Source organism: Pelecanus crispus, chromosome 9, assembly GCF_030463565.1.
Source record: "Pelecanus crispus isolate bPelCri1 chromosome 9, bPelCri1.pri, whole genome shotgun sequence".
NCBI lineage: Eukaryota > Metazoa > Chordata > Aves > Pelecaniformes > Pelecanidae > Pelecanus > Pelecanus crispus.
Genome location: NC_134651.1, coordinates 5,781,111 through 5,796,878, shown reverse-complemented (window position 1 = coordinate 5,796,878; position 15,768 = coordinate 5,781,111). Strand labels below are relative to the sequence as shown.

General features: G+C 44.7%; 1 protein-coding gene across 5 annotated transcripts in view; it reads left to right on the top strand.

The window, feature by feature from the left end:
* The window catches only part of MECOM (MDS1 and EVI1 complex locus), a 193,792-nt gene that overhangs the window by 160,521 nt on the left and 17,503 nt on the right, over positions 1 to 15,768 (top strand). For 2 of the 5 annotated variants that reach the window (XM_075716656.1, XM_075716655.1), the window contains exons 5-8: positions 2,837 to 2,984; positions 4,006 to 4,159; positions 10,175 to 11,483; positions 13,503 to 13,590. In XM_075716656.1, coding sequence (XP_075572771.1) covers positions 2,837 to 2,984; positions 4,006 to 4,159; positions 10,175 to 11,483; positions 13,503 to 13,590 — 1,699 coding nt within the window. Of the gene's footprint in view, positions 1 to 2,836; positions 2,985 to 4,002; positions 4,178 to 10,174; positions 11,484 to 13,502; positions 13,591 to 15,768 lie in introns of all 5 variants that reach the window. The other 3 variants (XM_075716654.1, XM_075716653.1, XM_075716657.1) reach the window with 2 other exon arrangements.

The following is a 15,768-nucleotide window of genomic DNA, read 5'->3' as shown; positions in this document are numbered from 1 at the left end:
TTTCACCTTTGCAAACAAGCCGTGCTAGTCAGAGGTAGGTTCTTGATGTTAGTATACATATGTCTCTCTCTTAATATATATTTATAGACATACTGTCTTGAAACACTGGGGTTCATCTCTTTTTTTATATGTATCTGGCTGTTTAAACAGATAGACCCATATGCCTATGTATCTGAAATACGCATAGAATGTAAATAGAAAGTACAACTTTTATATCCTGAAGATCTTTTAAGCATTTCCTGTCCCTATAGTTTTTGTGGCTTCTTAAAATACCACGTTGCGGTGCAGATCATGGCGAATTTTGCGAATTACTGAAAGATATTGAGAGTTCACAAGAGCTTCTGCAGCACATACCTCACAGATTCAAATCTTAATGCTTTCCGGATGGGGGAAGGTTGACCTCAGCCAACATTTGATAGTAATGCTGAGATATCTCAGTGGCAAAATCCTGGGCCAGATCCTCCACTGTGATGAGGCAGCGCATTTCTTAGGAAGCCGGTTTATAGCAGCAGCAGACCTGGGCCAGTGTCTCTTGCTTTCAGCCAGAGTCTGTAGCACAGCTCGCACACTCCCACAGTGTCTTCTTTCTTCTCCATGTTGTGTGGGCACAACTTAAGTAACTATTAACTGCCCTTTTAGGTACAGCAGTGCATTGATTTGCATTCCTTAATAATCGTATGCCCCTTAAATATTGACCTGTCAATTTAGAGTATTTTGCGAGTTCGTATTTTTCACAGAAATCGTTACTAGTCCATGATTCAGGATGTTGTGGTGTCTGTCGGAGGTTAGCACGGAGTTGTGCATGCCCAGGGTTAGCCCCTTTGGACAACCGCTCCTGGATGTTTCAGATGCTGATTTTGCAAGATTGAGCCACCTCTCCCAAAACACAGATGCTCCTTAGCTCCTGTCGATGGCCCAGAGGTTGCTCAGCATCACGCAGAGGGTCTCAGATCAGCATGTCGTATGACATGTTCCTCAACGCTTCCGCAAAATTAATGACACCAAAATTAAAACATGATGTGCCAAACATTGCTCCCCGCATACGAGGTCAACCCTGCCGAGTGTGAATTTGTGCAGGCACAAGGTCTTATTCACCGGCCGATGTTGAGCAGTATGCGGCTCCGCGTATCTAATTTTTAATCTGAGATATTGATTCGAAAGGGCTGATGTAGGTAGGTCAAGTCAAAAGGGTTGCAGCAGTGTGGGTGAGGCAGGAGTCTGGACTGTAACGTTTTTCCGCGTCGTGAGTTATTTGGTGTTAAAGTTCTTTTCTGCCTGCAAACCAGAGGACGGTGTCTAACATATGGGAATCATTGAGGAAATGTAAATTTAGCTTAAAATATTAAATATTGAAGAGAAAGGGCAGAAAACAAAGAACGAGTCATCATAAATAGATGGGCAGTACTGTGAGAAAGAGTGAAAAATGAGAGAGAATGCAGTCATTCTCCGAACTCTTGAATTATTGAAAGGCTAATACACCACAAAGACAGTTCACAGCAAAAAAGTACCGAAGTGTGCTATATCCAGATTATATAAAACAAAAGGCCCGAACAAGCCATGCTTGAGGGTGTGCGTAATTAAATGGAGAACGAGCTGAGCAGGAAGATGGAGATCTGGGGGCCAGGACTGCCCAGTGCTGATGGCAGATCACGTCGTCGCAGCAGGCGTCCGGGAGCTGGTGCCAGAGCCAGGGACAAGAGTCTCTCTAGGTCTTAAGGCAAATTTGTTTACTGGTGCACGATGGAGAGTCAATTATTATAGAAGTATTAGGAGGGGAAGCCAGAATTATTTTTTCCCTCCGAAGGAGGGAGTCTGAGAGGGGTAGAAGTAAAAGCAGCCACAGGGTGAAAACATTTCCATTACCTGTGGCTGAGAAAGAAGGTTGCTGTTCGGGCTGCACAACCCAAACCAGACAGTAAACTTGGCAGGTTTTGTCCATTGATTCAGCAGAGATCAGTGGGAGCTTCACATGAGGAAGGACTGATCCGGTTTGGCATCCCAGGCTAAAGATCCCAATTTCCAGTGGCTTTTCTGTGAATGCACTCTTCCATTACGTAGTGATCTTTCCTCAAGCAATACAGGGAGTTATGATTTTGCATGTGACCAAGCAGTACAAGTGTTTAAAAAATATATTTGCTGCAAATGAATAATAAACCATGAATTCAGAAAATTAAGAAATAAAAATGAATTCAAAGATGTGCAGCAGTAATTAGGCGGGGGATTAAATACCCTACTAATAGACTGAATAAACTACTAAGAAATTAATGAATAAACAGCTACGCAATTGAACACAGTTAATAATAATTAAGTATAACTCCAGTTGTAGTCTGCCTTATTTAGAGGCTTTTTATGCTGATTTTGTCCTACACCAGTGGAGTTATTCCTGATCTGTTCCTGCTGTAAGAAAAATCAACTCCCATCAAAGGAGTGGAGTTATGTCAGGTGGTGGGATCCGAGGTGTGTTTAGAAGGAAAGCCGTCAGGTAGAAATAATTCAGACTGCAGGGAAGAATCACCAGAGTGAAATACTGAGAGGTGTATAAAATAATCTCCTTAGGGAGCGATGGCAGCAGCACCTCCTGGAGCATTTGCAAGTGGCCTGGCAAAACATGAGAGGATGTGTTATTCTGGTAGGGAGGAGGATGTTCTGTCTCCCGGCTGGGGTGAGCCCAGCATTCAAAGGACTTGGGTCTGGCAGGATTGGGCCTTTGGGGCTTTTTAAATTTTTTTGCTGTAATTATGTGCTCTGCTGTCTCCTCTTCCTATGCTGATCTGCAAACCTCTGATAAACCCGTGTGTGGGGGGGACCTCACTGAGCCCTGTTCCTGTTTCCGCAGCCTGGAGAAGCACATGCTGTCGCACAGCGAGGAGAGGGAGTACAAGTGCGACCAGTGCCCCAAAGCTTTTAACTGGAAGTCCAACTTGATACGTCACCAAATGTCGCATGACAGCGGGAAGCACTACGAGTGTGAAAACTGTGCCAAGGTACAGTGAATTTGTAGGCTGCCTGGCACTTCTCGTGCCGCTGGATGCACGACAGCATGCAAGTGGGGATGCCCAGGGCTGGGATGCAGGAGGGTGTCAGGCTTCTGCTGTGCTCCAGACGGTTTCTCAAGGGTTTACACTTCCACTTTGTAAATATGTTGGTTTTCTACCCTCTTTGATTTGGAAATGGCTGTGGGGTCTGAACTGAGTGCTGATGCAGGATGCTGAGCACCCCTGAGCTCAGGGCTCGGTGCCTTGCGAGGACTGGTGGGCTGGAAGAGGACCACTGAGGGGCAAGAACCCCAGGGAAATGCAGGGCGGATGGGTCCCCGTCTGCAATTTGAATCAAAATAAGAAACAGTGACGGGCCTCAGCTGCGCTAAGTGAGCACAACTATCTCATCTCCAGAGCACCTCTATCACTTCCCAGCACTGGGCTTGCTGAGCAGATTATTTGTATAAGATGTGATGCTCCGCATTGCTTTTTACCAGATTCCCAAAGCTTGGGCCTTTTGCACGAGGACTTTTTCGGTTTTAAGTAGATTTGCTGCAATAATGGGAATTTTATATTGAGCTGACACTTTTAAGATGCAACCAAGCTCTGGGTACTGGGACTGTGTCGTGTACAGGACTTTTTGCTGCCACGTGCTCAGTTGTCTCTATAAAGTATTTCTATTGCACAAATGCTTAGAGGTTTCAAGCAGCCGCATCTTGACTCATTTTCTGTGAAGTGCCTGACCTCAAAAGCACAATTTCTAATGGCAGGAGCAAATGCATCTGCTGCAGCAGCTGCAAAGGGGTTAACAGAGCCACCAAATACTTGGCTGATCCTGGGAAACTGAGGCCCCGTCCTGCAGGCACCGCTCCCGCTGACGCCCATTAGCCAGGCTGCGATGCAGCCACCATTTTTAATCTTAAACACTCCCAAATAGCTCCAAGGTTTGAATTTTAAAAGACTCTTGTAATAACTGGCTTCTTCCGCAGTTAAGTTTCTTGGTTAATCAGTACTCATTTCCTAGCAGGTTTTCACGGACCCCAGCAACCTTCAGAGGCATATTCGTTCCCAGCATGTTGGGGCTCGTGCTCACGCTTGTCCAGAGTGCGGCAAAACCTTTGCCACTTCTTCAGGCCTCAAACAGCATAAACACATCCACAGCAGTGTCAAACCTTTTATATGTAAGTCTTCAACTAAATGTCTTTGGTTAAGTGTTACTTCTTTTGTCGAAAAGCAGCGTAATCTGGAAGCAAGAGGTTGTGTTGTGCTCCCTTTGAATTTCCCGCTGGCTTCACGGGGGCTGTGAGTTATTAAATGAGCACTGGGTAATTTGTAGCCCAGTGCAAAGTGGTATTTTCATACAGTTTTCCTTTCCAGGCAGACACGGTATTGCTGTATAAACGTACCTGTTGTCCCCGGGATATTTTTCCACGCGCAGATGCAAAGAGCAAGCGGGGAATGAGATTTAGGAAGGAGGAGCTGTGCCACGCTCGGCGGCTGCAGCCTCATTGCTTTGCACGGCGCCAAGCTGGCTGCTCTCCTTCCTGCTCCTCTGCACGAGCAGCAGCCCGACTCCGTGCCCCGCGCTGGGTCCGGCCCTGCGGCACGGGACAGCGTTGGTGCTGGCGCAGGCGAGGAGGTGGTGGCAGCGGCTGCCACCGCGGCGGGGGACACGCTGGGAATTAGGCAATGCCAGCAAAGGCTGCTTGGCTTTAGGAGTTAATTTTGGACCGCAGAGCCTCCACAGCAGGTGCCGTGACTTTTGCTGGAGTTGGAAAACAAACCTTAGAGGCAGTGAGTTTCAGTTGGAGGAACTTGCTGCCCTCCTTGAGGCTACTTTGCATGCCCCGAATTTAAGTATTGAGTTGAGCTATTAGATCTTCGCCAACAGCTGCTCCAGCAATAAAACTTGCCTCCTATGTGGGCCTGACTGTACCGGGCTGTAAATCGGATCCTCAAAGTCTCACGGGTTGTGTTTACTGCTGAGCCAGATCCTGCTAGGAGATGGGGAAGCCGGGTGCACGGGAATGTTGCAGATTGCTTTCTCTCCCTTTCACCAGGGAAGCAGAGGCAGAAAATATTTGAGAGTATTGTTCTTGGTAGCGCTAATCTCCACCACCGTCTTTTCAGGCACCTGCTACGGCTTGAAAGGCACCTTGTGACCACCTCCCCTACTTGTCCTCTAAACTTCTTAATCTTTTGCTGCTCTCAACAATAATTTACCCAAATATCAACACCACACCTGGACAAAGCGGCGGCCGCACGCTAAGATAATTCCTCAAGAGGAGGAGTATTGGCTTGAAAGACTCATTTGTGCGAAGTCTGTGTATCTGCCGTTGGGTTAGATAATACTTTTGGTCTGGGCTTCTTCAATGAGAAAATGTAGAACTAGATCCAATAATAAATATCACTAATAATTTTTAAACCTGATTACAGGTTAAGTAATTGCATTTAGAGATTACTACAATTATTAGAAAACAGTAACTTCTGGCCAGGTAGGGAGTCTTCAGATGGTCCTGTTGCAGTCAACGCCCTACATAAAAGTCTATAAATGGCATCTCTCTTAAATGAAATAATCTCTCAAATGCTCTTTGTTACTCTTTATTCTGATAAATCAAATCCACCAGTACATCAACCAGCGTTCTTCATACGTACGGTGCAAGGAACGAAAACCCATTGAGGAACCTACAAATAATAGCCATGTAATTGCAGAACAAAAGGGTTTGGAGACCACATGTTCGGTAGGCTTTGCTGAGTGATGGGAGGGAGGTAGGGTCACCTAAAGGAGATATCTGTTTTCCACCAGAAGGCCACACACCATGATTTACTCGTACCGCTCTGTTTATGGCAACTGTCTCTTATTACAGTACACCGCCCAAGCTTGAGTGAAAACTCACCAACACTAAGGTAATTACTCACTGCCTTCACAAAATCTCCAGCCTCTCCAAATAGAAACCACATGCCATAATAGAGTGAACATATTCAAAATAGTACTTACAGTAATTTTTTTAATAAGCAGAAAATATGCAAACTTAACTGCTGGCTAATTTGGGGTCCGGAGACAATCATGGTACAGAGTGTGTGTAGGCATGAGATGAATTTTTGCAATTTAGGAGCCAGACTGGGAGTTTGTGTTAAACCTGGGGTAGGTAGAGCAATAAAAGCTGCAAGGAGGGAAGCTTCTCTTACAAGTTAGTTGCTTAAAAGTATGGTGCTGAGATTTAAAGGGTGTAATAAGGTGTAATAGGAGAAATCAGAGCCAGCTTCTGTTGCTTTGATACGTGGAAGCAATTAAAGTTGATAACCGTCCCCCAGCCGCTAAAGTTGAAGCAAAGCTTTACTTGGAAATACAAGTCATGTGATGAAAAAGAGGTAGATCTTATAACAAACTTATCTGAGGAGTCCTGGCTCCTGGGAATATCGACGGGGGTCAAGGTGGCGCAATCGATGTACACACAGAGTCTCCTCCAAAATCTGCAGGGCATTGGGTGTGCTCTTCGTTGACGTCATGTTACGCAGAGGCTTCAGGTGATGGTCCTCAAGAGTAAGACTGCTCTGGGGAGTAAGAGCTTTGGACCTGGCCCCAAAATTTCTTTGCCAGCCTTGAAAGCCCGTGGATTTAATAGACTGCCTGTTAAAGGCAAGAGGCACCTTGAGCAAGCAGCACCTCATTAAACAGTTTTAAATAACTTTTATTCTTGAACAGGTAAAGTCCTCAGTAGAACTGCTAATTGTTTGATTGAGATTATAATAATAAATATTACATATTTTAATGGTATTGCCATTATTGGTTTAATTTAGTTTTAAAACTGAGATAAAATACATTTAGTCAAATGATTAGTTTGCATCTTCCTTAATAGTTTGTAAGGATATCTCTCAATTATAAGTGTGTATTTGTGCTTTTCTCTGGAGTAGAATATTTCTCAGTTCTGTTGACTTTTGAATATATTAATGGAGAATAATTCAATAATGTATCCATGTTCTTCAAGGGAGAACTTCCCAAACTTTAGGGAGACCAAATCTGTGCCAATACGCCCCTTCTCATCCCCTTACCACTCTAGCCTACCTGAGTGAAGCGTTATATTTAATACAGTCATGTGATAAGAAGCAGGCCCTCAACAATACCTGGTAGAAGATCAGAAGTTCGCAAAACTTGAATTGTTTTTAATTATTCATTAGCCTAGCCTTGTAAATGTGTGCATTGGAGATTTCTGTCAGTGTTGATAGCTAATCCTGCTTTACACAAGGAGAGGAGTTGGCCCGTTATATCCAAGATGAAGCTTGTGCAGACCTATGGGTATGTCACCATTTTGGTCAGTTTAATTTTGGTTTCTGTGATCAACCTGATGGGAGCAGGGGGAGCTTCTTGTGTAAGACCTCAACAGTGAAGGTAAGGGGTCTGATTCTGTGCTGTGAAGTATGGAGGTGACTTTCTTTTGTGGGAGCAGAAGCCTTATGCCTGTGATTAGGCTAAAAATAGGAGAGAAGAGCAGGAAAATCAGAGTTTCATACTGCAACAAATAAACAACAAATAGTTCTATATTAAATAAAAAATAGTTCTATGTTGAATAGGCAAATAAAATATTTTCCAAAAAAAGAAAGTACTTATCAAGAGAAAATGAAGCTTTTTCAATGAATTGGAATAATCTCCTCTTCTCTTCTCTTCTCTTCTCTTCTCTTCTCTTCTCTTCTCTTCTCTTCTCTTCTCTTCTCTTCTCTTCTCTTCTCTTCTCTTCTCTTCTCTTCTCTTCTCTTCTCTTCTCTTCTCTTCTCTTCTCTTCTCTTCTCTTCTCTTCTCTTCTCTTCTCTTCTCTTCTCTTCTCTTCTCTTCTCTTCTCTTCTCTTCTCTTCTCCTCTCCTCTCCTCTCCTCTCTTCTCTTCTCCTCTCCTCTCCTCTCCTCTCCTCTCCTCTCCTCTCCTCTCCTCTCCTCTCCTCTCCTCTCCTCTCCTCTCCTCTCCTCTCCTCTCCTCTCCTCTCCTCTCCTCTCCTCTCTCTCCTCTCCTCTCCTCTCCTCTCCTCTCCTCTCCTCATTCTTATCTCTCTTTTCTCTTTCCTTTCTTTTCCATCTTTTTTCTTCTTTCTTTTTAATTCTATTTTTTTAATTTTCTCTCTTTTCTTTCTTGTCTTTCCTTGTGAATGAAGATTTCCAGCAGGAACAGTAACTGATACACAGCAACAAACATTCTTCCTGAATTACCGCATTGCAAATTTCCTGTGTTTGGGCCCAATTCTGCACTCTTTACCCCATGAATTGTCCCGGGGATGTCAACGGGACGTGAACAGGGAAAACGGGTGGATCAGGCAGGATCAGGCCCTTGAACAATGGGATCATTGTTGCTGAGATATGAAGCAGCCTGCTGAAGAGGTAAACAGTTAAGAGATGACAACAAGTGGTCAAGTTTCTCAAGGGCAGAGATTTAGAGGAGCAGGAAGGTTAGCGCGGGCCCCGGTGTGAGTGGAAGTTAGAGGACGTGATTGCAGTTCATGGGAACCGAGAGTGCAGGATGGGATACATTCAATTCAGTTTCCTTTGCAGGCTTAAAATAGAGCCATTGTAAATTATGTCAGTCTGTCTCAAATCATGAAAATGATTGTTAAAAAGGCCTCAGAATACACAATGTGTATTGTTGTGTGGCTTTGATGTGTGAAAGATGAGAGCTTATGATATAACACAAATTAAATAAAAATAAAGTGGCCGTATGCTTTTCTCTGGCTGGAAAAAAAAAAAAAAAAGGACTTATTAGAGGGATAATACTGCTTACTGATAATGCTGCTGCCTTGTTTTTAAACAGGGCTGGAGCTGATACTGTTAGAAGCAAGGTAGTGCGGAGATGCGGACAGATTTTAGCATAATGAAGAGCACAAGACATAGTGCAGCATTGGGACTTGCCCGATGCCCCAAAGGATGACAAAAGGGGACATAAAAAGGCACTGGGGAGCTAAGCATTATCCTCTTTGAAACCACATTTTAACTGAGGGACCTATGATTTGGTTGGTGCCCCAGTTGGCTCCCTAAGGGTTGTAGCAGCCAGAAAATCAGGGACATGCAAAATCCCATTTGCTTCAGCGACATGATTCACATTTCATAGTGTCTCGCTCTGCACCACCGGGACCATTTTCAACCTCCTGCTACTGAAAATGGTTGCTGGAAGCCGTGCCCCGACGTGCCGAGTGTTGCAGGGTAGATCTGGCCCGTGAGCTCGAGGTAGATCTCCTCCCCTCCGTGGTTTCAGGCTTTTTCCAAGTGCTTCTTTTGTCAGGCTGAAGCTGTTCTCATCCCAGAGGACTTTGAAAGGAAATCCATGGAGCTGTTTTGAGCATCAGACATGCAAATAAATACAGCTGCATTCTTAAAGGAAATTGTTGTTGAAATATAGTGTATTTTTTCATGTGCAAGAGACAAATAAGCAATATGAAGACTAGTAAAGTTATTAAGACGTGGCATTTAGAATTACAGCATCCCAGGCACCTGTAGGGACACTGCATTACATGAATAGAAATGCTTTGGACATATGAGAGTACTAGACTGGGGTTACTCAGGCTCTAGCCTGGACTTCCATGAGATTAAATTCTTAATTGTAAGTGGAAAAAAATGTTTGTTAATAAGGTTATGCAGTTGGTAATACCTGGTTGTCTCCTCCTTCACCTCTTTCATATCCTTGTGGTCTTGCAGACCGAAAGCTCTGTGAGGCAGCTCCGTCTATCTCCTATCTGGTCCTGCAAATATTTATTTAATGACTAACTTTCCACGTGTGAATAGTGACATAAATGGATGTCATTTGAAGACACGAGCTCTCGCTTGCACAGGAGCACCGCGGGTTTGTACGGTGTTACAGCACCAAGCCGCGGCTCCTGGCGGGGCTCTGGGTGCTAATGCAATATGGAATAACGATACTGAATGTGCAACACTGTGCAATACAAAGAGCAGACAAGGAAACTTTGGTCTTTTAGTGATTTCAGACCTTTTCTGGTTTGTTGGAGCGGGTTTTGGTGCTGTCTTTAGACATTTGTCTGCTTGGATGCCTTGCTTTGGAAGAGTACAATAGCTTTTCGTACATTTGTGCACCCAGACTTCTCCTTACGGCTTCCTAATTGACATTTGGCGGGTAAAAAAGCAGTGTTATTTGCAAAATTTTGAGGGTGGGGGCAATTACGATAAAGCCTGAGATGTGTTGTTGTTGTTGTTTACATACAGGTGAGGTCTGCCATAAATCCTATACTCAGTTTTCAAACCTTTGTCGTCATAAGCGCATGCATGCTGATTGCAGAACCCAAATCAAGTGCAAAGACTGTGGACAAATGTTCAGCACTACGTCTTCCTTAAATAAACACAGGAGATTTTGTGAGGGCAAGAACCATTTTGCAGCAGGAGGATTTTTTGGCCAAGGCATTTCACTTCCTGGAACCCCAGCTATGGATAAAACGTCCATGGTTAATATGAATCATGCAAATCCGGGCCTTGCTGACTATTTTGGAGCCAATAGGCATCCTGCTGGTCTTACCTTTCCAACAGCTCCTGGATTTTCTTTTAGCTTCCCTGGTCTGTTTCCTTCAGGCTTGTACCACAGGCCACCTTTGCTACCTACTAGTTCTCCTGTTAAAGGACTACCGAGCGCAGATCAGACAAACAAAAGTCAAAGTCCCCTCATGACAAATCCTCAGATACTGCCAGCCACCCAGGATATTTTGAAGGCACTAAATAAGCAACCATCAGTAGGGGAGAATAAGCCAGTGGAGCTTCAACCAGAGAGGTCCTCTGAAGAGAGGCCGCATGAGAAACTCAGTGACCAGTCAGAGAGTAGTGACCTTGACCTTGACGATGTCAGTACCCCCAGTGGCAGTGACCTGGAAACCACCTCGGGCTCTGATCTGGAAAGTGACATTGAAAGTGAGAAAGAGAAATTTAAAGAAAATGGTAAAATGTTCAAAGACAAAGTAAGCTCTCTGCAGAGCCTGGCTTCAATAAATAATAAGAAAGACCACAGCAATCATTCCATTTTCTCACCATCCTTAGAGGAGCAGACTGCGGTGTCAGGAGCGGTGAATGATTCTATAAAGGCTATTGCTTCTATTGCTGAAAAGTACTTTGGTTCAACAGGACTTGTGGGGCTGCAAGACAAAAAAGTCGGAGCCTTACCTTACCCTTCCATGTTTCACTTGAGACCGTTACCCTTGAAAGTGGAGCCCCAATCACCCAGTGAAATAAAGAAGATCCCAAAGGGAAGCTCTGAGTCTCCCTTTGACCTCACCATAAAGCGTAAGGAGGAGAAGCCACTTACTCCCATACCCTCAAAGCCAGCAGCCCCCTCTGCGGCAAGCCAGGACCAGCCTCTAGATCTCAGCATGGGCAGCAGGAGTCGAGCCAGCGGCACAAAACAAGCCGAGCCTCGGAAGAACCACGTCTTTGGAGAAAAGAAAGGAGGCGACCTCGAGCAAAGGAAAGCTTCGGAGTCGTCCTTGCAGCACGCCAGGCCCACCCCATTCTTTATGGATCCCATTTACAGGTAACGGACGATCTCCTGCCTTTCGGCATCCTTTGGTACAGGCGTTAGGGCTGCCAGGGCCACCTGCCCGCAGATGCAGGACAACCCCGGTCCCGTCCCGCCGTCCCCGGAGGCGTCGCCCCACCGCCGGGGCACGGGGTGGCCCAGGCTGCACGCTGACCTGCGCACACCGCCTCCAATCTGAGCTGCTCGGAGCAAACCCCGGGTCCGGGAATGCTGCAGTTAGCAAGTCTTCATGACTGCCCGCGTTGCAGCGAGTCATGGGTTTAACCTGCGCAGCTTGACGTGCAGGAGTTGAATATATTCTATTACCCAGAAACGAATTGGCATCGGTATTGAATATTTGTGCATTTGCTGTGTATTTGTCATCACTGCTTTGCCCCAAATTCCTTTCCTTCCAAATGCTGCCCGCTCACCTTTACTGCCCTCTGCCTTCCCCTGGCAATTAGAGAGATCTCACCAGGGTGCCAGTTGTACACCACCTTTTTAGTGCCTCCTGAATTAAGTAGGAGTATCTCATAAGCACAGCAAAGAAGCAAATTTGTCCTAAGGTGTATAAAAAATATGGAAATTGAGAATGATTTCTGCCTTTTCTGCACTGATTTGAGCAATGCATTGATTTATTGGGCATTTCCTTAAGGTAACTGAAGGTGCAGCATCCCTGTGTGTGCAAAGCCTAACCACTGGGCTAGTTACTCTGATCGACCTTAGGAAATCAGTGGGAGCCTTGTCGTTGGCTTCGGCGGGTGCACGAGCAGACACTGTCAGTGAGCCGAGGTTTTAAAAACCAGTGGTAAAACCCTGACCCCTTGGTGTTTCCCAGTAGTGCCGAGATGGATCTCACTGGGATCTGGATTTCGTTGTGTGTCCTGTGTACCTCAGCCCCTCTTTGCCCCTTCGCCTTTCTGCTCGTATACGTGCAACCAGCCAAAGTCATGTATCTAAATTAGTTTAGAGGAAATATTGGCCATAAAAATATTTGTCTAATATAAATGACTGATTCTACAGCCTATTGTTAAAAAAGAAAAAAAGTTACTGCCATGTAAATGATGTTAATTTATTACTTTATCTGAAAAAGAAATGCTGTGGGCAAAGTTTTTGAAGAATGCTCTCGCATAAGACAACAGGTATGCATTATGAAGAAACAGGATATGATGCTATTTACTGAGATGGTTTTACTCATGCCAGATTGATATCTGTATTAGACCATAGGGGGTTTTTGCGTCATATTCATTTTAAATGCCTGAAGCAGTGGAAATAATGATCTGTGTTTTATGGTCCTGCATTACAAACTAATGAAATCTGTACAGATTCTGGCAACGTAGCGCAAAGCCAGTTGTTACCGAGCCTTTCTTTGCCATGAGTTACATCTACACGTGGACAACAGGATCTGTCCCTTAAACTGTACACATCAGTAACAAAAAAAGCAAAAACCTCAAATTTCCACACTGCTTCTGAATTAGCCGCGCTGCCTTTCGCTGCCTAAATGCCCGCATGAGTTGATCGCAGTCTTTGTTGCTGGCATATCAGATTCCGTGCGTTCCTACAAGCCCACCTGTCTCGCCCTGCTTGTGCATGGCCATGCACAAGGAGAGGTTTCCAGGTTGGTGGCTGCGATGTCTCACATGGGCAGATGAGAAGGGACCCATTGCTCAAGGCTCCTGTTGCCTTGAATTCCTCTCCTCTGAGTGGAGAGTGCACTCGGTTACCTTATTTCTCCATAAAAGTGCTCAGTAGTTAGTCATTGGTTCCTATTATAATTATCACCGGTCTTTTGAAATGGCATTATTTCCTATGTAAATGGTATAATCTCCCTTTAATGGCAATTCACAGCCCCCACCCGTAGTAATGAGTTGTATGCGGGAATCGGGAGCTGACTGTACTTCCTTATCGTTTACCATTATCTCTGAGAAACAAATTACTTGATGTATAACTGACTGTTTTAAACATGAGTAGCTGTATAATTATTAATACCTGAGACTGATTCATCACAAGCAAATCTAATTTTAACATTTACAGAGTAGAGAAAAGAAAGTTAACTGACCCACTGGAGGCTTTAAAAGAGAAATACTTGAGACCTTCCCCGGGATTCTTGTTTCATCCACAAGTAAGTATTTTGGGATTTTTGATGTTGTAAACAAGCCTGTTGATGCTTCAAAGCAGGTGCAGAGAAATGAACGCAGTCTTAGTCATTTTTGGATTTCCTAAAACACACAGTTTTTGCTGCACCATTGTGGTGGAAAAGCGTAAGCATTGTTCTGAGCTTCTTGATGTTTTGCAGATGAAACAACATGTTTTGATTGTAGAGGAAGCCAGATTCAAACTACACTTATGTTTTAGAACCGTGTTCCTCCAAAACTGTAGCGTAGCTACCAACACTTGCAGCTACCCGTGTCTTCTTCAACGCTCTCCCATGCTCTGGGCTGTTGCGGTGGAGTCAATATTGACTACAAGGAGACAATGTAGATTCAAAGTCAGGCCAGCAAAGCTGAGCATCCCAGCTGTCAATATTTAAGGACTCCCAGAAAAGCGATAAAACCTTCCACTCCATGCTTTCAAGTCTCATTATGCAAATGCTCCATCTTTTTTAGGTAGCCATCGTGGGCTATAGTGTGTGCAATGACTTCGTAGGATCCCTGCTCCTCCATGCCTCAGGACATGCTATATGAGAGGGCTGCTGTCTTGTTCATAGGCCATAATCCTGCTGCTTATTTGCTGAATAACAAAAATTTATGAGGGTCTCCCTAAAGTGGAGTAATAACTGCAATGTGTATGTAATATAGAAAGAGAACCTGTATGCAAAAGTATACGTTGCTTTTCTTCAACAGCATCACACCCTCATTTTGTCTTCCTTCTCCTTGCTTAAGGAGATTTTGCTAAAAGTTTGAGTTAAACCTTATGCCTGAAATAAAATGCTCTGTGGTCTTCGCAAATTTGAACCCCTTGCTGCCTACAGGCTGTTTCATCCTAATAATGACACCCCATATGGGTCTTGTGTTTTAAGCACGCAACCAGGAGCTGCTGTCTCTGGTTCAGCTTCCTCTGATTCCTGGGGAAACCATGCCAACAATCTGCTACAATTTTTGTTTTTTTTTTTTTGAACGAAGGCAACAATTGTTATGTCCTATGTTGTATGGAATGTATTCTGAAATATGGGACTTCTGGAGAACTGGGAAGAGCAGCTGATGGCGTATGTAGTTGCACATGCACAAACATAATTCTATTCCATGGATGGCGAGTGCAGAAAAACACCTCATTCCAGTTGCAGTGCCTGTAGGAAGCAAAGGGTCTATTAAGTACTAAAATTACCGAGAATTTATGTAAAGGATTTAATAGCAGCTCAGCACCTTTCTGAGTTACCTTATTTACCCAAGTTGCAAAGCAACAAGTACAAATTCCCATTTCATAGCAGACAGTACTAATGCACAAATACGCAAACAGGAGCTCGATCCTCTTTGTGTCCCCTGCTGTAAAACCAGGCAGGTTCCTCTCCATCAAATGAGTGATTTTGTTAGAGCAGCTAAGGGGCTGTAAAGTACTAGTAAATTATTTCAATGAGGGCATTTTGGGTACTGTATCGATGGAAGGAACAATATTATTTTGCTTAGTGCTAGCTAGCTTTTCAGAAGGTGTAAATCGATGTTGTGTAATGAAGTTGGATCAAGGGGCTCTGAAGGTTTTGCTGCAGGTTGGTCTGACGATGGTGGTAGGTAGTGTGGTCAGCGGGTGGGAAAGGAGGCTGTTTGGGTAAAATGCACCATTAGGACTTTGTCTGTGGTGGGCAGGGAAGGAGTTGGCTACTCTTCTACATAGCGTTGGATGACTCTGAGTTACATGGGGAACCGGAGGAAGGTTAGTGGGAGTTAGGTGAGGATGCCATAGGCGTGCAGGTGAAATGGAGACGTTGGGCATTTTGCCATTAGTGGGCAGGATGTCGGGATTTCACCCCTCATGTTTTTTTTGCAGAGAATTGGTTAAATCTATTGTTGGTGCCCGGGGAAGGTCCCAGTGTGGTCACCAGGTCCTCCAGTGTGAGCAGGAGGTGTTGGGTGCCACCTCCCTACCGCAGTGGCCAGCCGAGGTGGGGCAGAGCCAGCACCCTCTGGCAGGAGGGAGGGCTACTTGTGCACCCGCCTTGCTGAACGCATGCACGGGAGCGCACAAATATGCCCGTTACACCTTTTTGCCCATTCCTCTGCATTTTTCATTGTGCCGTAGAAAAAAAAATCCATGATAAAGACTGGCTTTCGTTTTATCACTTGCCTAGCTGCTAGGGATAACGTCT